We start from the raw sequence: 23,005 nt of genomic DNA, 5'->3' as shown, positions 1-23,005 counted from the left end.
CTCGGCACAAATATTCTTTCTCGTCATACATATTTGGGAACGGGATCTTTCTTTCCCAATTGGTTGCTATCTAGCATGCATATGACGCGTTGGAGGGACCTTGAATTATTGTCTCGTTGCTGGCACGATTTGTCATTAGATAGATCGTGCTCCTCTTAATAGGCAGCAATATTGTTCTGCGTCCTTAATTCTGGCTAGCCCAATTCGGGAATTCGGTGCCCGCGGCCTCGCTGCCAACTGGAGCCCCCCCCCCCATCGACGTCACCTTATGCTTCCGTCGACGGCATGACTAACAATAGGGCCCGGCTCTGTTCTTGACACCAAACTGATCATCGCATTGATGGACTAGACGTTGCTTTGACTTCACAACTGGAAAACCGTTGCCTAGCTCGATATCTCAAGCAACATTCCCTGGGCCTGAATACATGCAAGGTGCTAGGCTGAAATTAGGCAAAACAGGTTATGTACTCGTTGCAATTCACAAGCTTGATGCGAACAACAAAATTAAAATAGCTAAGAGAGGACAAGTCCACTTGTGATGCAGCATTGGTGATGTAGCGTGGCCGAGAAGGCTATTGAATGGTAGGATCATTTTACGATCCAAATCGCCCCGGAACTTGAACTCATCGGCCGGCACCAACCCACGCGCATGGGTAGTTGTACTGGTGATAGTTGCGTACCGTGCGTCATTGAGCGTTGGATCGGATGGTATGGCATATGTTAAACATGGTAACATTCCACAGATTTAGCAACTAAATAACGAAAGCTGTGTGTGGTCTTACTGACGTCCGTCGAAGGAATTGTCAGAATAACCCTGGATATATTGTGGACGAAAGGGAACCCTGATGGGACGTGAGAATCGTATGTGTTCATTCCCCAAACTCCCCCATTAAATACGCTTCCCACTCTGCGGATCAGGCTCGCGCGTCAAGCTTGTTTGGGGACAGACCCAGAATTCCCCCACATCTAAAAAAAGCAACTAAAGCGATAGAACAAACTCCACGACTGATCGTTCCTTGAAACCATGCAGTGTTACTACTAGCTCGTTTCAGAACCAAGATGCAAAGCCCATGGACATGAACAAGCGCGGTTCAGTCTCGGCGAAGGATTCTTCCTCCTTTCCAAGCAGCGTACGGCCGCAGTAGATAGGGCAACAGGTCCGTACAAGGTGCGGACCTAGATGTGACACATATTACTTAATACAGGATTGCGAAGAGCGATTGACCTAAGTCGCCTTCCAACACCCACGACGTTGGGTATCACCATGCACGCTTCCTTCCTCCGTGAGGAAATTTGGCATTGCCAATTTAACGTACTGCTTCTCCACGCGAATGGTCTTCACTTCCCACTTCGGACGTTCATTATCCCACCCAAGTTTCATGGGCTGTACCATACCAATGCAATGTGGTGAGAAAATATTATCATCCTCGAAATCATTGTGCCCAATGGTGAACGTTTTTGTTTTGTTTTTCAGGCAGAGTGTTACCGTATTGAAACAGGTGTCGATCAACCAGATCAGCTTCCAGATAGCGGTCGTTCGATGGAGAGTGGTGGAGAGTGTGTCCAAGCGGACTAGAAACGGCGGATTCCATCGTGATCTCCCGCTCTTTGAATTAAATTATAGCAAGGTCTGAGAATCCATCAGCATGGGGAATTCACAGAACCTAGCTAAAACCCCACATCAGCGTACCATCTTTCATGCCCGTAAGTCATCCAGTTTCTGGTCAGAGTCTTGTTATTGTCTTTCTCACCCCCCCGTTCTAAAGGTTCGCCACGCACACGCGATTTCGGAAATTTAGAACAGCCTCAGGCAATGGCCAATCATCTGACAGTTCAGGATGCAATAAAGTAGCAATCGTTATCAAAAGAGCATTCAAACCGAAATACACGAGGCCAATAGCAATATTCAGATTCCGAGCTCTGACCCAAAGGGCATGCATAAATTGTAGGGCAACTTGCAATAGCCGTTGTGTCGGTTATCAAGTAGATACCTCGCTTAGCGACAACAAAAAGGAAAGGTTGAAGACCAGTGTGAATCCATTTCGGGTGGGGGGAAGGAAGTGTCCGCTAGCTACGCGGGGCGGGGCAAAGTAGTAGGCGGTTCACTTACTTGAAACGAATTAGTAAAATCACAGCATCGCTAGCTATAAATGATAAGCGAAGTGATCCCATACTCAACGGCTCGCGGTGTGAGATTCACCCAGCATTCTGGATAAGTAAATATATATAACAAAAAGATCAATGGGGAATCATAAGACTTTCCTTCAGAGACATACGCTTCTTGCGCTTCTTGGCGGGTTGGCAACACTCACTGCATTGTCTAAGATAGAACATATACCTTAATAAGACCATCAATAGGTTTCTATGTATCCCAACTTCTCGAAAATTCATTCGACGTGGGGATCGTACGTGAGAAGAGATGGCTTTGACAAAAGTGGCGTAAACTCGGAATGCAGTCGTATCCTGGGAATTGACCGTTCAAGATCGAAGCCAAAGTAATCGTTTTTCATGATCTTACCAACGGGTGATTGTTCAAAGTGTAAGTACGCCTCTGTTTCCGACGCCTCTGTTTCCAGATATACTCCACACGATTCTGGGGATAACCTTGTGGCTCGCTGGACTCGATCAATAGAAAATGAATATATCTTTCGCCTAGCTCTTGCGGTACGCTTATGGCATGATAAACGCAGGAACAAGTCTCTTCCAATGGGAAAGGCGGCGTTCCGACTCTCCAATCTCAATGTTACATATTACCATCCAGAATACCCGAATTGATCGGTGGAAGTATTCCTATCCTGGAAGTTCGGTGCCAAGCAAGTGCTTCCTTGCACTATTTCTAATTCTTCACAGATGAATTTAGCCATTTCTCCCTCAAGGTCATCATTCGCCCGCTCAACGAGGCCCCTCGAGACCAAGGGGAAGCTAAGGCATCGGACGACCCGGGAACGAGGTTGAAGGGATGTCAGGAAAACTGCCGATTTGCACGCGATCCAAAGTAGCCATGGAACAGGATGTATATGTGGGAGGACGTGTGGAAGCAGCGGGGGTTTTCATTCTCATCCGTGCCCCAAATCTTCCCAGCAACATACGGTGGGACACTTCCACTCAGAATTTGAATAGTCTGAAGATGTGGGTGACGTTGAAGACTTGAGAAATAGAACAATTTCTATAATAAACAAAAGAAGCTGTAATCCTGTGCTCATTCAGACCCACCCACATAATGCTGGATCTTAAAGACTCTGAAGTGGAGGAAGTGGAGGAGGAAAGAGGAAATGATCCTCTGTGGAAAGACGTACAATTGGAAACGTGAAGGCCCAGATCATCCTGGTGGCAGCGTTCAGGACCTCTACCGCGAACCCGTTGAAGTCCGCCCTTGGTAACCTGTCACCAAGCCTGAAGGGGGTGGTGGGAGTTTGGAATGGCTTCGGTGACGTTGGCCTCCAAACGGGAACGTAGCGCGCTCCTATTATGTACAGCCTGACGAGGTGGTAGCAGGCGAAGGGGGGGGGGTTGCATGAGTGTCGGCGGATGGTATGTAAGGTTGGAAAATAATCTTGGATAGGGCCGCGAAGGAGTTTCCACGCTTGTGGCACATTGCAAGCTCGCAGGGATATCGTGTTTGGCATGAATGAATCAACGATACACAAACCATGGCTGAGCCTTACAGTTAACTAGCTGCTGGCGGGGCCATCTGGATCACTACTTTTAGCCCCCCGCATTAGCAAGTTTATGTTCATGCCACGCATGAAGTAACGATCCAGGAACAAAACTAGAGAATTTTTAGAGTAGGATGACAGCAAAATTCCATCGCAGGCGAAGAGTGCCATGCCTATCGACCAATAACACTTGCGGGGAGAGCGTAACCATCGATGCTAACCACCCCGCGTGTTCGCCAGCATCACGATTACCTAATCCCGCTGAACTCGATTCGGATTATGTAGCCTATTAGCCGTTCGCTATCTGCCAAAAGTGCAGGGACGAGGCCTGTAGTTCATGGTACATACTATGCAGGTCCTATCGCCGGGCATGCAAGCCGGGAATGAGAAGAAAAACTATGTATGTCATTATCGTCAACACCACTAAGCGAGTACATCCACCACAACACAACCCAAAAAACCCCGCGAACAATCAATTTGAACCAGACTTTGAAAACAAAAAAAAAGGGTAGAGGCCTACCTCAATCTCAAAGGTCCGACATCCAATGATCACGAAATAAATGGTGTGAAAGCCAAACACATACGATTCTACTCATTCCTCCCGCTTCTCTCCTTCAATCCCAACCACCGCGACGAGAACACGCCTGCTCTACGAGTGCTCATTCCCAGCATCAAAAACCGTCTTACTCCCGCTCCCCAAGGAGTACCCAGAGGTGACAGGTACATGATCACCACCCACAGTTGGAATATAGGCATTCTCAGGCAACGCATCCTCATCCAATCCCTATAAAAAGGACACACCGTTTTGAGTACTTACAACGCGACGAAACAAGGAACAGAGATGGCGCATCTGGGCGGGGAGGCATTTAATGGGAAGAGAAACAAAAAAAGTACACACCTCTGCAGCTTCGATGATCTCGTATAACTTGCTCGCTATTTCTGGAGGTGGCACTCTCCCTCCCAAGATATCGCGCGCAGGCAGAGGGGATCCGTAAAACTCTCTGTTCGCGTCCTTTCTCTCGATAAGCATTGTCCCTTCCAGCGAAACACCCGCAAATAATCCTATGATGCGATCGTTGCGAAAGTCGACGCGAAGAAAGGATTGGTAGATTTTGAAGTTACCAGGGCATCGGGGGGTCAGTGTAGTAGGTCCCGTCCATCAATCATTCCGCATGGAGTCCAAAACAGGAAAATGCAATGAGACGGAAACGGGCGAGTAGCGATGGAAGAAACATGAACGAATCGAGAGATTAGCCATGTAGAAACGACGTAAAGAATAAAAGGGAGCCCTGGGCCGTAACAGTAGCAGCGCCAGAAGCCTCCCTGAAACGGACTTACCCTTTGATTTGGAATACGAAAACATAGGTGCAGGACTAGCCAAACTCGCCTGAACTGCACCACCCGTTCCAATGGGACCCGCCGTTACACCAAGATTACCACCCACAGTGACGTTACCACCCAGAGAGAACGCTTTCACAGCATCTTCCGAATTGAGAACGACGACGAAATCGGTGATATCTGCTCCGATTTGAAGACCCCATCCAAGACCTCCTGTGGCGATACACGAGGGTGCAGACCACGAACCATCTGGGAGACGAGCGATAACGAGACCCGAGCCTGCTTTCCCAGAGAACACGAAGCCTGCCTTGAGGACCTGGAAAACGGCAAGACCTTAATGTTGCAAAAGGATGAGTTGATCAACGAGCGGTCGTGGTAACTTCGAGCCACTCACCCCTCGCCCGCTGTAGAACGGATTTGGGTATAGAGTTCAATGCAGAGTCAGGATGATCGGGATTGGCTAGTTATACCATGGATTGGGGGGGGGGAAAACGAAAGGATTTTTTGGATTCAAGGTTTGCGCGCGTGCGTATATATATGGTATGCAATGAACGAATGATTAGCAGTGTGGAACGAAAGTAGCACATTCGCGTCCATGAAGAGGAATTGAAATGTGCATCTTTATCAGTATATCGAAGCAGGAATAACCACCCATATTAACTCACCGAGGAATGATTCGAGGATTTTAGCAGCTTTATCCGCTTCCCCCGGCAGACTGAACCCTTGAGCAAACGATCTTGTCCCATTTTGGATTGACGTCGAAGAGTCCCTGGCAAATGCGGTAGCTTGAATGGCAGCTTTCTTAGCACCAGTGCGGAACTTCTCCAAGAATGCCATTTAGGATGGATATGTGTTTCGGGGCTGCGTAATAACTTGAAACCAAAAGAAGGAAAAAAAAAAGCCAATTTCAATTCTCAGAGCACCAAGCTAGGGGGAAAATATCGTCCCGGCTGGTTGTTTGGCAATCGTGAACAGTCCCTCGAATGCTGGTGCTTGTGATGGGTAATCGCCGGGGTTCGTCATCACGTGTGCGCCCATTTGGATTATCACGTGCATGGCCTTTCTCGTCGTCGGTCCGCTTGTGTGGCCGAACTTATTGTGTGAACTATCAAGGTTGGTTCTCGGGTATTCGTGATAGGGAGCTTCTTCCTAATCCTGAACGGGGAAGCTGACGAAAGAACATATTTTCTAGCGCCCATGATTTCCGTTCGGTTCGAAGGAGAACTAGGCCACAAAGGCTGTTGGGAGTTGGACAAGTTGATCATGCGGAGAATTACAAAAGGGATATGGGAAAAGAAGATGCATATGCCTCGCAAGCCCGGCCAACAGACCCGATCCAAATTCTTATCCGCAGCATGCTGTAGATAGGTATTTACGAAATATCGTGATCAGCACTCGGTTCAAGCGCTTGCTTCTCGTCTTCTCTACAATACAGCAATGCCTGAACCACTTGAAAATTTGTTTTGGGCACAATACTGGTACCCCTTGTAGCGGAAACGAGCGAGCCGCAAGGGGCTTTTTGGTTAGGAAGCATGTTGTGGCGTGACGCTCAGCGGTAAGAAGGCGCTTAAGGGCTGGGCGTCTATAACTGGCTAATAACTTGCCGCATGGAATACCCAAAGCCGTTTCCCGTTGAGCCTACGAGAAGTCGAGGATGTTTCCCTTTCCGTTTGTGCGGGTTTCTTCCACCTGTCATGACATGGAATCGAGATTGGGATCGGATATCGATGCCGTTCAATACCTAGTCGAAGTGCATGGTGATCATGACCAACAAGCTGAAGCGAATAGGATTTCTTTGAGTGCTTTCAATCATGGATAAGTGTGGGCTGGAGCAACAGCTGGATAGACGTGCCGCTGCCGGTTGCGTGCTGGGGGTTCCATTTCTATGATCGGTGATTGTGATAATACCGGCAACAACCGGTGTCCATGTGACACTAAACGGGAAGGCGTTGTCCGAATTTTATTGTCATATTGTTCATTTTATCTCGAATTTGTATTTCGAACTTGCGAAGCCGAAGAAGACAAGGTTCATTTTCCGCAATGGGGGTTTATGGGAGATGAAATGTTTTTGAATTCAGTCGCTCTTTCTCCTTTTCTCTTTTTTCCATCATTCTTCAGAAAAGCGCCAGCTTTTCACACAACACGCTTCGAGACGCCGATGTACATAATTCGCTAAATGTGGTACAAACGTGCAAACGTGTCTCCGTTGCTAGAGACTTGAGCTCGTCGTGCTTGATGGGACTTGCTGACAACGAGTGGTATAGTGCCCACACCCAAAATGAAGGTAATGAGAAGGGTGCGGGGGTGGTGCGGGTTTGACAGTTCAGGGTGAACTTAGTTATCCGTCCATGTGTGAGCGGCGCATCCCGTGAGTAGATAGATGGGATGAGAAAAAGGGAAGGTTATAGAACATCAGAAGATCGGAATGGAAGATTTGGTACCGCTGTACAGAGTAAATTAGGGAAGAACCATATCTCGTCGCCAACAACCAACATTTGTACAACAAGGTGTATGGGTGTACGTTACGAGAGATCGTGAAAAGTGCGGCATTAACGGACCTCATGGGTTGGGATACATACCGATGGGTTGAATGCCTAGCTTCACCGAGCTTGTTTGAGTAGAAAATGAGAGCAATCAGAAAAGATCACCAAAAGATGAAGTGATGAAGAGGTGGGAAATGATCTGTGGTTGTAACGGTGAGAATTACAACCCAGAGGCGGAAAGCGCAACCCAGCGAGTGCTCAATCAATTCGCCTAAATACCTATCATTGTCTCGACCCCCTCGAGAAAGGAGTCAAGCACTCTCTCATTGGACATCAAATGATTATTCCCGAGTAATTTTTATGTTTTCCAAGCATTTTAGCTCGATCCGAATTCGAATCGGCACGTCGAGGAATTGCAATAAGATGAGGTTGGAAAGAAACTGAATTCACTTTTCCTTTTCCTTCCTCCAACACTCAACTCGTTCATGACACTCCCTCTCTCGTCCTTTTAATCCACCAATCAGCCTGTTCCCTGGCCAGCTCTGCCGCTAGCTTATGCAGGCTCCCCAACTTCTTATCCCCCACGATATCCGTCCGACTTACAATGCTCATAACCTCTTTGATCATCACACCGCGTCGCCAAGAGTGCTCCTCGGGACGAACGACATACAACCTCTGCCTCCTTCCCTTCAACTACGCATGCCACAAAACCAACCCCCACTGAACAATGTTCCTCCACCAAAGCAGGAACAAAAGCTAACCAAGGCGGTCGGCATACCCGCCATTACTCCCGACGGGGTCGTCATGGTCGATGACCCAGAATCTCGTTGAGTCCCAATCCTTTGTCCTCGCTCGTCTCGGATCTAACGACCATATCGCTCCCTTTCACAGGATCAACACGTTCCTACACTCCCGTCAAACTCGTTGGAGATGGCTCTTTCGGAACTGTATGGCTATGCGATTGGCAGGGGGCACTTCCTATCAATACACCCCTCTCTCCTATGCAATGCGGCGCTGGTGCTCGACCGGACTGGGCCGGTAAACGTCTTGTTGCTCTAAAAAGGATGAAGAAACGTTGGGAGGGTGGTTGGGAAGAGTGCAAACGTCTCAAGGAACTCGAGTCACTTCGCGTCATCCCTCGACACCCAAACATCATTCCTCTATACGACTTCTTCGTGATGCCCTCAACGAAAGAGCTTTATTTTGTGTTTGAGTGTATGGAGGGCAATCTCTATCAGCTCATTCGCTCAAGGAAGGGCAGGTCGCTTGCTGGTGGACTGGTCTCGTCTATTTTTCGGCAAGTTTGCAGTGGCTTACACCACATCCATCAGTCGGGCTATTTTCATCGTGACATGAAGCCGGAGAATTTGCTAGTGACTACTACAGGGTTACACGATTATTTGACGACGAATCCCCGCTTGATTGCTGCTGCCAATTCAAATGGGACCATTCCGACTGAGCGCGATGTCGCGGTTATCGTTAAACTTGCTGATTTTGGGCTTGCAAGGGAAACTACCAGTCGCCCGCCGTACACCGAGTACGTAAGTACACGATGGTATCGTGCGCCAGAGGTGCTACTGCGAAGCCGGGATTATTCCAACCCCGTCGACACGTGGGCTTTGGGGACTATCATGGCGGAACTTGTCAACCTCAGACCCCTCTTTCCAGGGCAAGGAGAGACTGACCAGGTGGCATTGATTTGCGAGGTACTTGGGGATCCGTCAGATGATTATGGTATTGATGAGCGGGGGGTCTGTATTGGGGGCGGTTCTTGGCCGAAAGGGATACGAATGGCCTCATCACTCGGCTATGCTTTTGGCAAGGTATGTCACCGCTTTGTCCTACTAGAGTTGGTTTTTTTTTTTTTCCCTCCATGCTTGATACAAACCTGAATTGACACTGCTTTATGACCTTGCCCCATTCGGCATTACCAGATGGCTCCGAAACCGTTCCATACGTTGTTTGAACCAACGGTACCATCATCACTCATAGAGTGCATCTCGGATTTGCTCAAATATGACCCTGAAAAGCGGTTAACATCGCGCGATTGTGTCAATCATCGTTATTTTCGGGAGACCGAGCAGAGACAGCCTCCCCCACCCCCCTTTATTCCATTGCCTCCACCATTGCAGCCCCAGCGTTCCAAATTGCACGTTGACCCCCTTCCGCCCATCCCACAGCATGAGACGAATGGCATGATGAATGGCGCGATGAGTCTCGCTGGCTCATCATCGTCATCCCTCCCTTCGGTTCCCCCACGCCACATCCCCCTTCCCATTCATTCCCTTCCTCGTACCAGGCACGTTCTCCTCAACCACACTACTGCGATATTTCCTCGCCTGTGTCTGCAACCCCTCTTTCACCTTCTCCGTTATCCCCGTTGTCTACTTTACCACCCACTACGAGCTTGACAACTGGCATTGTCGACCAATTGAGGGACTTGGACCTTCCGGCTGATCGGAAACCACTCCCTCGACATGATGATCCTCAGGGACCCTCGATGGATGTTGATCCAGACCATCAAGATACCCAATACAATTCGCACATGCCATCTCCCCCAAGACCTTCTCTTTTGCAACAACAGCCCCAAGCCTCGGGCAGCCATCCTTCCGCAGTACCATCGGCTCAATCGTCATCTTCGAATAAGAGCAGCTTGTTTGCCGCTTTCGGAAAAAAGAAGAAAACACTTGGCATCTTTGGAGGGAGCAACGACAAATCGGCATCTTTGCCTCCAGTTGAAGAAGTTGAACTTTCGTCAGGTAATCCTGTCTCTCCGAAACGGACACAATCGAGCAGTACTGGGAGCAGGTCAATTGATGACCAGCGACATCCGAATGGTTCTGGGTTCGTGCCGCATCTAACAGTGTCAAACGCAAACGGTCATACGATGGCGGCTGCCGAACCTTCACCAGAGGACGTTAAAAAAGCGAAAAGGGAAGAACGCCAGCGTGCTTCCGAGCGTCAGAAAGCCATGTCCAGACGCGTCATGCAGAACCGAGACGTGTTGCATGACAATCGGACTGCTGATTTTGAGTGGCGCAGTTCAATGACACAAGCTATTATTGGATCTGGCTCCGGAGCTGCACCTCCGGCTGGTTCACGGAGACCGTCCGTATCGAATACGAGGAGAGCTCCACATCCCCATCCACCAAACGTGCTTGATCCACGGAAGGACTTGCGATTGGTTCCGCCAGTGATCCGCGAAGGTGTTGAAGACCCGTCTGATTGTCAGGTGGCGCCGGATGGTATTAGAAGTGCCAAGGCCCGTCGGAGAGACACAGATGATGATCATTCGCAGTCTTCCGTTTCTATTTCTGTTCGTTCGAGACGACCCTCTGCAGGCACGATGGATTCAGACCCTGGACCTTCTCGGTCTCCTCCCCCTGCTCCTAGGTTGCGCGAACGGCCGAGCGAGTACAATATTCATCGAGCAGCAAGCAAGACTTCTTTGCGGTCAGCATTAAGCACGGGTAATAGTTCATTGCGGGGTTATTCCTCTAGTGCACGATCATCCACAAGTTTAGAGCCTGGAGTGATTACTGGGTTCGCGGATATGTCTGGTCTGGGAGTTCGAAGAGTTGCATCGCCATCTGAGATCCCTCCGAACATGCATCCGCAGCACTATCCTCATCCCCATTCACACTCACCTCTGGGGCAGACGAACCTTCACGACTCATCTTCAGATTTCAATAGTGCCCTTCCACCTCTGCGGGTTCAAGCTGGAAACTCCCAATATATCACACTCCCTCCTCTTTCGTCCATTAGTACTAATGGGAGCGCGCCTCCACACCCCCTATCCGATACGGGTTCACACGAAACTTTACACCTCGAGCAGGAGATAGGGATGGATCCAGGAAGACCACCAGGGAGTCCCATGCATCCCATGTTCCAAGAACGACCATCACTACCGCCCTTCTCTCATATTGCCTCAATGGCCGATCAAGGTGCCGAAATGTTAGACAACCCTTAGTGTTGTTGGATATTTTGGCAACGTCTCGTCACTGCACCTTGGTCCACCAGTTTTCTGGTTCTCGCCATCACACCATTCCCCAAATCAACCGCTCGTTCTGTCAATTCATCCACTCAATCTTCTTGTTGCATCTGTTGTCCCTCACTCCCTGGAAATTTTCGCCACATTCAGCATACAATGATACACTGCATATACCGTCCGTCCCTCACAACCTTTTCTGTCCCCATTTCCTTTTTTCCCTCCCATGTTTCATCTGTTCCATCACGATCGTCAAAATTGGGTTTTTCTTTTTTCTATAATGCATCTCACATAGGGAGGTCTGTCCACGCCGCTCATTTTTGTGTTTCCCCCAGAATTCGCCTTCTCCTACTTGTTCCCTGCCCATCCCACCCCTGCTTAGTCCTTCGTTTCCAAGATGAGCGATCCCCTCCTTAGTCTTTTATTCCTCTTCTTGGCCTACTTTTCAAAAGGGAGCTTTACTCCATGGACAGTAATTCGAAGAGTGGGCTGCATGTCATATATATACCTACAAGTCATCATGTAATTGTCCTTGCTAGCAAGAATAAGATATTCGGAGGATTGTCCCACTGGTCATGAGGCCGATTCCCGTCGGTATGTTGATTCTTTTGAAAGTCAATTCTACACACGCCAAAGCGAGAGATTGTTTTCGCATCAACAATGCATCCACAGGTAGCACGGTCAGTGGATCGCATCTTCGATTTCATAATCATGATTCCCGTGGGCTCCCGCGCAAATTCATCGCCGATCTTGAGCACGTATAAAGCCCAATCAGGATCCCAAATCCAGCACCACTAGTACTGATGATTTCTCATGTTTGCACCCAAAAAAATCTCACGGAAATCATGGCCACTCGTGGCTTGAGTAAATGGGCAAACAGACGCATGCAATTATTTGACCGAGACATTCCCATCCAGATCTGTTGTTTTGACAATCAATCTCACATTTGCGGCTGTTGAGTTACATATCGACTTATCCACAGTAAAAAATACCCAGGAAGTTGGATCTTAAACATATTTGCGGGCGAAGACGGGGGATCCAATTAATATTGGTATGAGTCGACGCGAGTTCTAGAAAGTTCAGACGTTTCGAACGTCGGCGGGCAACCGGCTGCACAGAAGTTTGATCAATGGCGATGTGCGTACATTTGATCAAGGTGGATAATGTCGAATAATTACATGGCGACGGCGATTATAATGGATGCGCAACCCTGGAGGAAAGGAAGCTCCTCCTGGAATCTCATTACTTATGTAATGAGGACCAATACGATGGTAGACACATCAGAATGGTAACCGCGCCGCCAGTAGCACTCTCACTGACCATATATGCGCGGATATGACTCGTAGGAGACCAGGGGCGTCGCGGTGTGCAAAAGTTGATAGCAAAGTTTCCATCCTAGGCACACGACTGATGTAGATACGCTTCGAAGGGCACAAACGCCAAGCGGATGGCTGCAGTATCATCGTCACCCAACGATACCGGAGTTTACAGCACTCTCCTCTCGCAGCGAGTATCATCATGGGTGGCGCGGCATGTTAGGGAGCAATAATGCATGCCGCATTTTTGACATGAATAATTCCCCCAGTAGCCACAAATGGAGCAAAAGGGACGTCTGGGTGTGGTCGGTGGAGCAGCCACTGCATTGAGGTAATTTGGTTTATCCATCGAAGTGGATGTTAACGAGGACTGCGAGGGTCATGAGGGTCATCGTTGTCAGGGGAGTGAAGAGTGACACGCACATATTCGTCAATAAGGGCACTGAGATTTTTTCGGTAAAGAAGGATCCTTCGAACGTTGGCAGAAGACTTTCGCTTCTTATCCGAGATCGTGGACCTTGTTCTATCTTTTGCAGAGCCGCCTCCAGTGTTTGGGCCATCCGCATCAACTTCCTCGCCTATTATGGAGAACTTGGGCTCCGTGTAGTTGGATCTCTAGATACCACACGAATATAAAGAGCTAGACATAAACAGGTGATAGGGTTTACTCGCTTCCAACTCTTCAAGATGTCGTTTCGTTCGTCGAGCAACTTGTTCGGTGGTGGGGCCTCCTGCAGCGGCGGCAGCCTGTGCCTGTGCATGAGACTGACGAGAGGCTTTATGACCATGTCGGCGCGCTCAGGCCACTCAGAAAATACAAACGCACATTTTTTGCGCCCCAATAACGTCGAGCCTTTGGGAGGCATGGATGGATGGATGGATGGATGTATTCATTTTAAAGTACGTAACCGTGCCTATCGGCATATGCCGTACTATAGTGACTCGGGTGAAAAAAGTTTGGAGAACATAAGGATGTGAAGAAAGGAATTTGTGTGACCTAGGAAGTATGAGACATCGAGTAATCAATGGTGTGAAGGAGAATAAAGTGAGATGAAGCAATAACACATAAAGGGGCATGCGACCCCTGCACTGAGATTGAACAACGGGTGAGGGAGAATGGAGGTGGGAAGAGGTTGTATAGAGCCAAAGAAAAGGACACGCGACCCCCAGTGTTGGGGTCGCATGTTTTGCTGCTGTGTGCCTATGGTTAAGTCAATGTTTGAGTGCGCGGTTCTTGCGGGTGGGTGAGGTGGAGGGTGCTTTCACGGGTTTATGTCACGGTAGGCTGGTGAATGTTCCAGTGGCAGCGAAAGGCGATGGGTGTTGGTGGCATCTTGCTCATGCTTGTTGAATAAAGGCATGCGGCAGATAGGCCTTTGGTAGAAGGGGTAGTGGAGAGAAATGAAAGTGTTGGGGTGACGGCAGGACTTGAACCTGCATTCCTTGCAGTCAACTTTTTGTCGGCATATGGGGCTATCGTTGGCGCTACCACTATCGCGCCTCGTCACTAAGAGGTAGTGGAGAGAAAGATGAATCGGAAGGGTGTTGGGGTGATGGCAGGACTTGAACCTGCACTCCTCCGGCCTGCCCATGGACTTATGGAGGCTACCATTGGCGCTACCACTATTGCACCTCACCAACCCAAAAGGTAGTGGAGAAGAGAAAAAGAAGGAAGGGTTGGGGTGACGGTGGGACTTGAACCCACAGTCCTCTGGCCAGTCCCGTCTGGGCTTACGGAGGTCACCATTGGCGTTGCCACTATCGCGCTCGTCATCCCAAAAAGGTAGTGGTGAGAAGAAAAAGGAAGGGTTGGCTTGACGGCGGGACATGCACCCGCGCTCTTGCATCTCTCCAGCCAGTGCGGCTCTGGGCTTACGGGGTTGCGGTTGATTGGCATTACCACGGTGGCCACGTCATCCTCCCTTCAGATGTTAGAGGCCTAATTAGTTTTAAACAGGGGCACCGCGTGAAGGTTTAGGCCCGTGCCGGGTGTTCGCTGTGGTAGCAGAACTCCCCCTCGACTGACATCCATCGTCGAGGCCCTTTGGGAGGCATTTGAATCGAGTTTTGGGTCCAAAAAGGTCACGTTGTAGCGCGGTTCCGCCACAATATTCCGAGTCAACTTTTTGCCACCACCACAGTCCTGGTGCAGTGGATAGCTTAGTGTAGTAACAACATTAATTGGTGTGTCGGGCAGCGGGCCTCATCTTCACATGGCGCCCAAGCGGGCTGCCTCTACAGGTATATTCAACGTGTTCTGCGAGGTGATTTGTCAGAAATGAAGCGAGCGACGTACAATAGCTTTCACCCCTGCGCCTGCTCCAGGCTCGACTCCCACAAAGCGTCCTAGGCGAGCGAGACCGGGAGAAGGCGAAGACGAGGAGCTGAACTACGAGCTCTATTCAGACGAAGAAGATGATGTGAATGAAAGCGCTTCGAAGTCTTTGGTGCCACGGTCTGCCACGATCAATCTCGCTGCACTCACGAGAAAGCTTGCCGCTCAAGCCAACAAACAGAGGTCCGATGCTGTTTCGCACCTTTTTGATCAGCAAGATTACAGCTTTCTATCTCTGCGGACGGACCATCAACACAGACCTTTCTGGATCAGTCCGGATGACGGGCACATCATCTTGGAAGGGTTTTCACCCATCGTGGAGCAGGCTCAAGACTTTCTTACAGCGATTGCTGAGCCTGTTAGCAGGTTAGTCCTGCGGCGTTCACCTTACAAACATTTCCTGAACCATTCCCTGTGAAGGCCTGCCCTCATCCACGAGTACAAAATTACCTCATATTCTTTGTATGCTGCTGTCTCCGTTGGTCTAGAAACTGAGGCCATTATCGAAGTCCTCAATCGTTTGTCGAAAGTCCCTGTTCCCGAATCTATTGTCAAGTTCATTCGCGAATGCACCTTGTCATATGGCAAAGTAAAACTGGTGCTAAAGCACAACAAGTATTACATTGAGTCGTCGTATCCTGAGGTCCTACAGACTTTACTCAAGGACTCAACTATCCGAGATGCAAGAGTCCAGCCAGGCGCAACGGAGAGTGAGAACATGAGTGGGAACGGTCTCCTCACTACCAAAGCACCCCAGAAGGGTAATCTCGTTATTGCTGGCACAAAGGCAACCGAGCAACCCGCATCAGCTCCCAAATCCGATGATTTATTCGCGTCTGTGGTCGGGGTTGCCAATGGTGAGTCGCTCCTGCGCGGGTCTTGATGCAAGTTCTTCATCCATCAGTCGACAGACGAAGTCGAGGAAGATGACGAAAACGTGCACTCGTTCGAGATCTCTGACAAGTTGATTGATGTAAGTGCAGCAGATAAATGGGCTTTTGCATACACCGTAAAACATGTGCGCAGGGGGTGAAACGTCGATGCAACGAATTGGAATACCCTATGTTAGAGGAATACGATTTCCATAATGACACCATCAACGCCAACTTGGACATTGACCTCAAACCCACCACCAACATCCGACCATATCAAATCAAGTCCTTAAGCAAGATGTTTGGTAATGGGTATGCACGGAATGCCTACCGCCGGAAATGATGTTGATCAGTGGTCTAGGCGTGCGCGCTCCGGCATCATTGTGCTTCCATGCGGTGCCGGAAAGACTTTGGTGGGGATCACAGCAGCCTGTACTATCAAGAAGAGCTGTTTGGTCCTTTGCACTTCGTCCGTTTCCGTGATGCAATGGCGTCAGCAATTTCTACAGTGGACCAATGTTACCGATCGCCAAATTTGCGTTTTCACTGCTGAGCAAAAGGAGAAGGTGAGCCTTGTTGATTTACTACTGCCCATCGCTGGGTTTGATCTCCTCGATGGATTAGTTCGCTGGCGATAGTGGTATAGTCGTGTCTACATATTCCATGGTGGCCAATAGTGGAGTGCGCTCCCATGACTCAAAGAAAATGATGGACTTCTTAACGTCACGCGAGTGGGGGTTTATTCTCCTGGACGAAGTGCATGTAGTGCCCGCTACGATGTTCCGGAAAGTTGTGTCCACCATCAAAGCTCATTCAAAGTTAGGTCTCACTGGTGCGCGGTTCTTCTGACATGCGACAACCCAGTATTTTTATCGATTTCTTAGCCACCCTGGTTCGTGAGGATGACAAAATCTCTGATTTGAACTACATGATCGGGCCCAAGCTGTATGAAGCGAACTGGATGGACTTGGCGGCCAAAGGCCATATTGCGAATGTGCAGGTACGTTTAGAACGTGTGTATTGTACGGCACTGGGCTCACCACCGTCATCAGTGCGCCGAAGTATGGTGCCCCATGACTCCGGAATTCTATAGTCAGTACCTGGAAGAGCAAAGTCGGAAGCGTATGCTTCTGTACTGCATGAACCCAAAGAAGTTCCAAGCGTGTCAATTCCTGATCAAATACCATGAGGACCGTGGCGACAAGATCATAGTGTTTTCGGATAACGTGTATGCACTAGAGGTTAGATGAGGGTCATGTGTGTGGCCGTGTGTGCTAACTTTTGTTTTAGATGTTTGCCCGGAAGCTTGGAAAACTATACATCCACGGGGGGACGCCGCAGGCTGAGCGGATGCGTGTGCTTCAGCATTTCCAGCATAGCCCCGAAGTGAACACGATTTTCTTGTCGAAGGTATGATCGGCATGACACCAGCTTTGTTGTCCCATGTTGATAGCCGAATTGCAGGTCGGAGACACGTCGATCGATTTGCCTGAAGCTACGTGTCTGATTCAAATATCGTCGCACTTCGGTTCGAGGCGGCAAGAGGCCCAACGTCTTGGTATGTCCTTGTGTAGTTGATACGTTCGGTTCTGTTAATCATATCGGAAACCACAGGCCGTATCCTCCGTGCAAAGCGTCGCAATGATGAGGGCTTCAACGCATTTTTCTATTCTTTAGTGTCCAAGGACACTCAGGAAATGTATTTCAGCTCTAAACGTCAACAGTTCCTGATCGATCAAGGATACTCATTCAAAGTCATTACCCACCTGCATGGGATAGACTCATATCCTGACTTGGTCTATAAAACTCGCCAAGAGCAACTGGAGCTTCTGAGCTCCGTGATGCTTGCCCAGGCCTCTGCGGCAGATTTTGGGACTGACATTAAAGGTGGTGCCGATGATCTTCCTGGTTCTGTCACATCGAAAGATTTCGGTGCCCCGAACGTGATAAGGACTGCCGGTAGTATGGCTGGTCTTAGCGGTGGTAGTACGATGAGTTACATGGAGACGAAGAAGAGCGCCAATCGGACTCTGAACAAGGATAATGGGTTCAAGCATGCTCTATTCAAGAAACGGGATCAAGTAATTAAAGACGCCAGGAAAGCCGCGGCTGCAAGTGCAGGGAAATAGTACAGCATGGCTGTATATTACAGCTGATAATAGTATTACAATCCATGTGGTGACACAGCAGAGGGTTGAGGAAATATGCAAGACTCCCTTAGGATTCAGGCGCCTTGCCCTTATCAACTTTAGCTTCGGTTTTAGTTGTTTCTCCTTCTGAGCTACCTTGCTCGGGGAGCCAAAAGGCCTAAGGGAAGGCCTATCAGTATCAATTGATATCAATAACAACCAGTGCGACACCAACCAGCTCCGAGCCCGCAGTTGCCATCATCATGAACCTGGGATTGAACCTCACACAGCGGCTTGGACCTGGATGTCCTTCCAGCGAGAACGCAGGCTTCAAAACTGTTGGATCAGTTCCTGGAGGGCCCGGTGGAGGCAGGGATTCAGGCTCCGACAAATCCCACACGTGCACGCGCCCATCTTGACTACCGCCACAGACATATTTTGAATCTGGCGTCCAGCACACTTCACCACCACTAATTCCTCTCTCGGGGACCATCCCAACATGATTCCCAGACTTTCCCCTCTCCAGCCCGATGAAACCCTCGAGCTTGTAAAGTAATGTCCCTTCGAATGCGTCCAACACATAATGTGCATCGCCTGCCGTGCCGACTAGAAGGTGTTTACCGTTGGCACTAAATGCCAAGCTAGTCATTATTGGCTTTCGAGGTGGGAAACTGATTTTATTCAGTGATACGTCTTCGAGAACGATATGCAAAAATGGCTCTTTGTCAAAATTCTTAGTATCGTAAAGGTTGATTCTCTGGTAAGCATTCAAAGCCACAGCGAAGATGATGCCATTGGCATCATAAGCAGCGATCGCAGACGCCGGCAAGCTGAGTTCTCCCTGTTGTAAATGAATCAAGTTGAGATAAGTGATACTTTTCGGGGAACACACCCTGGGTTTTGAGGTGCGAAGATCCCATAATTTCACTGTCTTATCCTCGGAACCAGAAAGGAAGCCATCATCGACTGGAGACACATCGAGCGACAGCACTCTGATGATACGGTTGCTTATTAAGACGATTGGGCGTATTCAAGGATTTCGTACCGTCGAGTGTGACCCTCAAAATACCTCAAGTATTTATTGTCATGCAGGGAATGATAACGAATAATATCATTTTCTTTCGTTGATATATGCAGAATCGTCGTTTCCTTGTGCGTGAATCTGGGAAGATCGATGCCATATTTCTTCGAATAAAGCGTCTTCACGTGCCTAAGTGGATAGGGCTCGTCGACAAAGCCCGAGTTACCTGGAAAACGCAGGACTCACTTGCCACTCTTGCAGCTATACAAACGGAACGATTCATCCTCGCCAGCAGTGATCAGAGTATGACCGTGGTCGTCAAAACACATTCCAGTGATCTGGCGCGGGTAACCTCCAGACGGGGATTTGGACGATGATGAGGTACTGGGTGTGTCCATCTCGATCGCGTCCTTGAAGATCCGAGCTGGTCTGAACTTGTTCTGATATTGATATGACGCTTCAGTGCATTCATTCACGGTTACGCATGGTCTGGAGCGTACAAATGTGGGTGCCATTAAGGGAAATGTAGGCTGCGAAGGTTTCTCCGCCATTTGGACGTGAGGCGCTCTCTGATCGCTCAGGGGGTCACGTGTGCGGCGAGAAATTTCTTGAGATTTGGTCGTCTATCAACCCAACCCTCAGGACCAAATCCTAGTCAATGGCACTGACTACAGAGGAGGACCGAACAATTTCTCGATTGTGGAAAATCAGCAGAACGGTCCATGAACTAGTTCGGGACAGGGTATGTTGTGACCAAACCCTCAACAGCTTCCGATGCACTCAGCATTTCCACAGGGGTACGAAGTGTCCCAAGAAGAACTGACGCAGGATATTGCAACCTTCAGAGCGTACGCTGCGCCGGGAGGCACGATCGAGTATGTATTGCATCCCCCAAGCTTGTAGCTGTGCTGACTTGATTTCTGCACGTAGCCGAAATAGGCTAAACTTCTTCACCAATCATCAAGTGACTGTAGATGACCGAATATTTGTGTTTTTTGCTGATGAGAAGAACGTGAGCGTAAAACTTATGCGACGGTAGGTTCCAAATCTTCGGGCTGTCTTGTTGCCACTCATTGCCGATAACTAAGTTTCCTTTCCATATTGGAAGAGAAACAGATAAAACGGGGAATTATCATCTACCCCGAGAAGATGACGCCCTCAGCGAAGAAGGTTCGCCTTTAGCTCTCGCAAAACTCGCTCCCAAATGTAGACGCTTCCTTTGCCATAGGTTGTCACGGGTATAAGTGATTATGAGTTAGAGGATTTTGAAGAATCAAGCTTGCTCGTGAATATCACAAAGCACACTCTTGTGCCGAAGCACGAGATATTGACGCCTCAAGAGAAGAAAGAACTTCTGCTTAAGTAGTAAGTCAGCTCACAGTTCCAAGTCCGCTAAGATAACTCAGATTCATCTTGCATTGTGAATGATCTCAAACGTAGTCGACTGAAAGAGACACAATTGCCACGCATCCAACTTACGGACCCGGTGGCCCGTTATTACGGGCTTAGACGGGGAGATGTTGTAAAAATCACTCGCCCGAGTGAAACCGCTGGTCGATATGCTAGCTATAGGATAACCTTTTAGCACGGCTAATGTAATATGTACTTAATTCAGAGATTATCGAGTGTGGTGGTGCGATCAGCAATAAGGCCACCTACACCTAATCCATCCCTATCCAGAATGGGTAAGAATGCTCGTTCGTCAAACAAGTAAAGGGTTGGAGCACCAGTTTCCCACACCTTGTGCAAGTCTGATTAGGATTGACTCAGGGAACGCAGCGCCAATCCAAATGGAGGATTTCTACAGAATAGGAGTTGGTTGGGTTGACTGCACTTGGTTTGCATCGAGTAAATATCCCTTACGCCATTCATAGGCTGAAATTATACCAATCATTTCCCACCGACAAGTTGGTAGGAATACCTGCTTGTGCAAGACATTGGTTCCGGGACGTCTGAAGGGACTCAGCAAGACACTCGGCGCCTGATCGATCCAAAATTGCTTGATGAATATCTGCTCTAGGCCGAGGAGGGGATAAGTAAAATAGACCGTCAAACAGTGCCCGACATGGGGAGTTCATAGTCATCATAATGGCGAGGGAGGCAAAGAAACCCGATGCGAAGGGGTTGCTGACACACTAGGAAGGCTTCTAAGTGGAGAGATTGAAGGGGAAATTTTGACAGTTTCGCGCAGTCAATCAAGAACCGGAAGGCCTCTGGTCTTTGTAGCGGTGTATTCGCTCTGGTTGACTGGGCGGAAATTCCGACTTCAACCGTTGAGAGAAACAATGCTTTCGACGTATTTGAAGTCATATATTGGAATATCATTTAGAAACACCATGCTAGATGGTTGATCGGTTGGATTGAGTCTAACACTGAAAGCCGCAGGTGGGATGTTCTGGCTTGGGAATCTGAATAGCTTTCAACAGTTAGAAATCCGAAACCTTGTCGGGGACGACTGCCTGGGATCCACAAGCGTAAGCTTACAGCCATAGAAATTCATATTCGAGCATCTTAATCACTCACCAGAGCAAACGAACATCATGGCATCCCAGAAGCGCCAGGCCGCCGCCCGTAGTTTGCATTCTGTCTAGGGGTAGTGGTATCACTAGCAAGTGAAGGTTAATACAAACATCATCGCACTTCCCATTGCAAAATTATCCTTCACAAGCACGATTCCATGAAATGGGCCTGCTTGACACATAGAGTTTAGTTTTGCCTCTTAATTTGCAGAATAAGGCTCGTAAGGCCCGTGTTCCTTTCCAGTGACTAGCTCCTTCCCAAGTTGGGGGGTCGATGGTGGGGATGCCAGGGCTGAGTCCCATAATGCTCCTAGAATCAACTCTTCTGCAAATTTGTGTTGGTTCGTATGTGTAAGAAGCATCTTATTTCAGTCGACTTGACCACACGCTCAACGTGACATTTGACCGCATTTCGAAACTGTACCAACCCTGAATATCATCGACAGTCTCACCCTATAGGGGCACAAGAAAGGCAACCATGCATCGAGACGCGCATCCGAACCCCTCGCTGAGTTTGGCGCTCAGCAGGGTCCGGCATAAGTAGCGTGAATTGGTGCCCCAGAGTTACTTGTAAAAAAAAAAGACGTCCCAAAGCTTATTCTAGAGATCACGTTGCGCGCCCCGTAGTAATCATTGTAGAGAATACTCTCGTGAATTAGGGGGAGGTCTCCTCTTTCTCGGGGAATATGTCGAAGGACCAGATGCGACAGATTATCACAGAGATCTCGGGTTCGGCCAAATATGGCGCGAAAGGGGATTACAACGGGAATGCAGCGTCTGCAGCTGGATGCCAACAAGTAAAAGCCAGTCTCTTACTACACAACACTAGAAGCTACTGCGCCCACGTCCGCGGAGAACCAAGACAGATTAATTATCAACCCTATTGCCGCACCTGGCAAATGGCAACGATCGTCAAAGAAAGGCTAGGAGCAGTTGGAATTATGCAGTAGCTCAGCTCAGAGGGTGCCCAATCCTGTTTGGACCTTCATCAATTTCTTCAATTCCGTCCGGATATATCAAAGCGATCGCAGTGTTGTGCTTATTTGGCCCCCCTACCATTCGAATGAATTGGGCACCCAACCGCCTAATCGTTCTGCCGGAGGGCCACACAAAACCGTTCAACTCTTGATGTATGAATTACCGCTGCATCACCACATAACCATATTCGGGTTACAGGAATGTGGAATGTGCCCATCCAATCATTCTTCGATGGAGAAGCAGTGGTGAAATGTGAGAGAATTACATAGCACGGTGACAGGGGAGCGGTGAATTGATAAACAAAAGGGAGGACATGATGTATTGAAGTCTAAGAGTAGAAAGAGACTCGAGCATTGACGGTTCCCAGTGC

General features: G+C 48.9%; 11 protein-coding genes across 11 annotated transcripts; 5 read left to right on the top strand and 6 right to left on the bottom strand.

Annotated features, from left to right (window-relative positions):
• Positions 1 to 845: 845 nt before the first annotated feature.
• Positions 846 to 1,634, top strand: EI90DRAFT_3012693 (uncharacterized protein; the record flags this gene model as incomplete). The annotated part of the gene is made up of 4 exons (XM_039056583.1): positions 846 to 861; positions 1,053 to 1,157; positions 1,206 to 1,407; positions 1,475 to 1,634. The coding sequence occupies 4 exons, from the start codon at positions 846 to 848 to the stop codon at positions 1,632 to 1,634; spliced, it is 483 nt and encodes a 160-aa protein (XP_038921330.1).
• A 1,255-nt stretch (positions 1,635 to 2,889) lies between these two features.
• Positions 2,890 to 3,626, bottom strand: EI90DRAFT_3037621 (uncharacterized protein; the record flags this gene model as incomplete). Its single annotated transcript, XM_039058794.1, has 4 exons — positions 2,890 to 2,920; positions 3,009 to 3,104; positions 3,162 to 3,280; positions 3,307 to 3,626. Coding segments are annotated over 3 exons (535 nt in total), but the record flags the coding sequence as incomplete, so codon positions are not given.
• Positions 3,627 to 4,305: 679 nt separating this feature from the next.
• EI90DRAFT_3012692 (DUF500-domain-containing protein) lies at positions 4,306 to 5,831 on the bottom strand (the record flags this gene model as incomplete). The annotated part of the gene is made up of 6 exons (XM_039056582.1): positions 4,306 to 4,440; positions 4,474 to 4,506; positions 4,555 to 4,718; positions 4,995 to 5,327; positions 5,389 to 5,454; positions 5,660 to 5,831. 6 exons carry the CDS (start codon positions 5,829 to 5,831, stop codon positions 4,306 to 4,308), a joined length of 903 nt encoding a protein of 300 aa, XP_038921328.1.
• Positions 5,832 to 7,056: 1,225 nt separating this feature from the next.
• Positions 7,057 to 7,866, bottom strand: EI90DRAFT_3037611 (uncharacterized protein). Its single transcript, XM_039058793.1, has one exon. It carries the CDS (start codon positions 7,555 to 7,557, stop codon positions 7,333 to 7,335), a length of 225 nt encoding a protein of 74 aa, XP_038921327.1. The 5' UTR covers positions 7,558 to 7,866; the 3' UTR covers positions 7,057 to 7,332.
• EI90DRAFT_2278114 (kinase-like domain-containing protein) lies at positions 7,657 to 10,379 on the top strand. The gene is made up of 3 exons (XM_039052806.1): positions 7,657 to 8,303; positions 8,369 to 9,300; positions 9,658 to 10,379. The coding sequence occupies exons 1-3, from the start codon at positions 8,033 to 8,035 to the stop codon at positions 9,886 to 9,888; spliced, it is 1,434 nt and encodes a 477-aa protein (XP_038921326.1). The 5' UTR covers positions 7,657 to 8,032; the 3' UTR covers positions 9,889 to 10,379.
• On the top strand, positions 9,719 to 11,549 carry EI90DRAFT_2278974 (uncharacterized protein). Its single transcript, XM_039052808.1, has one exon. The coding sequence runs from the start codon at positions 9,978 to 9,980 to the stop codon at positions 11,445 to 11,447; it is 1,470 nt and encodes a 489-aa protein (XP_038921325.1). The 5' UTR covers positions 9,719 to 9,977; the 3' UTR covers positions 11,448 to 11,549.
• Positions 11,550 to 12,950: 1,401 nt separating this feature from the next.
• Positions 12,951 to 13,492, bottom strand: EI90DRAFT_2907580 (uncharacterized protein; the record flags this gene model as incomplete). The annotated part of the gene is made up of 3 exons (XM_039054286.1): positions 12,951 to 13,151; positions 13,205 to 13,394; positions 13,434 to 13,492. Coding segments are annotated over 3 exons (450 nt in total), but the record flags the coding sequence as incomplete, so codon positions are not given.
• A 409-nt stretch (positions 13,493 to 13,901) lies between these two features.
• EI90DRAFT_2276849 (uncharacterized protein) lies at positions 13,902 to 14,900 on the bottom strand. The gene has a single exon (XM_039052805.1). It carries the CDS (start codon positions 14,626 to 14,628, stop codon positions 14,044 to 14,046), a length of 585 nt encoding a protein of 194 aa, XP_038921323.1. The 5' UTR covers positions 14,629 to 14,900; the 3' UTR covers positions 13,902 to 14,043.
• Positions 14,901 to 14,926: 26 nt separating this feature from the next.
• Positions 14,927 to 18,287, top strand: EI90DRAFT_2990343 (DNA helicase). Its single transcript, XM_039056091.1, has 12 exons — positions 14,927 to 15,022; positions 15,083 to 15,482; positions 15,537 to 15,973; positions 16,028 to 16,089; positions 16,143 to 16,300; positions 16,350 to 16,554; positions 16,613 to 16,820; positions 16,873 to 16,988; positions 17,041 to 17,229; positions 17,279 to 17,398; positions 17,453 to 17,546; positions 17,603 to 18,287. The coding sequence occupies exons 1-12, from the start codon at positions 14,995 to 14,997 to the stop codon at positions 18,115 to 18,117; spliced, it is 2,532 nt and encodes an 843-aa protein (XP_038921322.1). The 5' UTR covers positions 14,927 to 14,994; the 3' UTR covers positions 18,118 to 18,287.
• On the bottom strand, positions 18,162 to 19,852 carry EI90DRAFT_2276616 (WD40-repeat-containing domain protein). Its single transcript, XM_039052804.1, has 5 exons — positions 19,639 to 19,852; positions 19,385 to 19,578; positions 19,163 to 19,327; positions 18,353 to 19,109; positions 18,162 to 18,295 (listed from the first exon to the last, which is right to left on the bottom strand). The coding sequence occupies exons 1-5, from the start codon at positions 19,687 to 19,689 to the stop codon at positions 18,206 to 18,208; spliced, it is 1,257 nt and encodes a 418-aa protein (XP_038921321.1). The 5' UTR covers positions 19,690 to 19,852; the 3' UTR covers positions 18,162 to 18,205.
• Positions 19,797 to 20,723, top strand: EI90DRAFT_3117513 (uncharacterized protein; the record flags this gene model as incomplete). The annotated part of the gene is made up of 6 exons (XM_039063001.1): positions 19,797 to 19,880; positions 19,934 to 20,013; positions 20,069 to 20,173; positions 20,227 to 20,308; positions 20,367 to 20,503; positions 20,579 to 20,723. 6 exons carry the CDS (start codon positions 19,797 to 19,799, stop codon positions 20,721 to 20,723), a joined length of 633 nt encoding a protein of 210 aa, XP_038921320.1.
• Positions 20,724 to 23,005: the final 2,282 nt, after the last annotated feature.

This window comes from Cantharellus anzutake, assembly GCF_015039405.1.
Source record: "Cantharellus anzutake strain C23 chromosome Unknown EI90scaffold_6, whole genome shotgun sequence".
NCBI classification, from domain to species: Eukaryota; Fungi; Basidiomycota; class Agaricomycetes; order Cantharellales; family Hydnaceae; genus Cantharellus; species Cantharellus anzutake.
The sequence above is the reverse complement of the archived record's forward strand: the minus strand, read 5'-3'. Positions and strand labels throughout refer to the sequence as shown.

Bases quoted from the DNA above. Each gene is read 5' to 3' on its own strand.
- EI90DRAFT_3037611 (XM_039058793.1), bottom strand. From the start codon at position 7,557: ATGAGGTCCGTTAATGCCGCACTTTTCACGATCTCTCGTAACGTACAC.
- EI90DRAFT_2278114 (XM_039052806.1), top strand. From the start codon at position 8,033: ATGCAGGCTCCCCAACTTCTTATCCCCCACGATATCCGTCCGACTTAC. The intron at 8,304-8,368 runs GTTGAGTCCCAA...TCCCTTTCACAG, and splicing joins GGTCGATGACCCAGAATCTC to GATCAACACGTTCCTACACT. The intron at 9,301-9,657 runs GTATGTCACCGC...CCCATCCCACAG, and splicing joins TCGGCTATGCTTTTGGCAAG to CATGAGACGAATGGCATGAT.
- EI90DRAFT_2278974 (XM_039052808.1), top strand. From the start codon at position 9,978: ATGGATGTTGATCCAGACCATCAAGATACCCAATACAATTCGCACATG.
- EI90DRAFT_2276849 (XM_039052805.1), bottom strand. From the start codon at position 14,628: ATGCAAGAGCGCGGGTGCATGTCCCGCCGTCAAGCCAACCCTTCCTTT.
- EI90DRAFT_2990343 (XM_039056091.1), top strand. From the start codon at position 14,995: ATGGCGCCCAAGCGGGCTGCCTCTACAG. The intron at 15,974-16,027 runs GTGAGTCGCTCC...ATCAGTCGACAG, and splicing joins TGTGGTCGGGGTTGCCAATG to ACGAAGTCGAGGAAGATGAC. The intron at 16,555-16,612 runs GTGAGCCTTGTT...TCGATGGATTAG, and splicing joins CTGCTGAGCAAAAGGAGAAG to TTCGCTGGCGATAGTGGTAT.
- EI90DRAFT_2276616 (XM_039052804.1), bottom strand. From the start codon at position 19,689: ATGGCGGAGAAACCTTCGCAGCCTACATTTCCCTTAATGGCACCCACA. The intron at 19,110-19,162 runs GTACGAAATCCT...CCGTATCATCAG, and splicing joins TTTGAGGGTCACACTCGACG to AGTGCTGTCGCTCGATGTGT. The intron at 18,296-18,352 runs GTTGGTGTCGCA...GCCTTCCCTTAG, and splicing joins CAACTGCGGGCTCGGAGCTG to GCCTTTTGGCTCCCCGAGCA.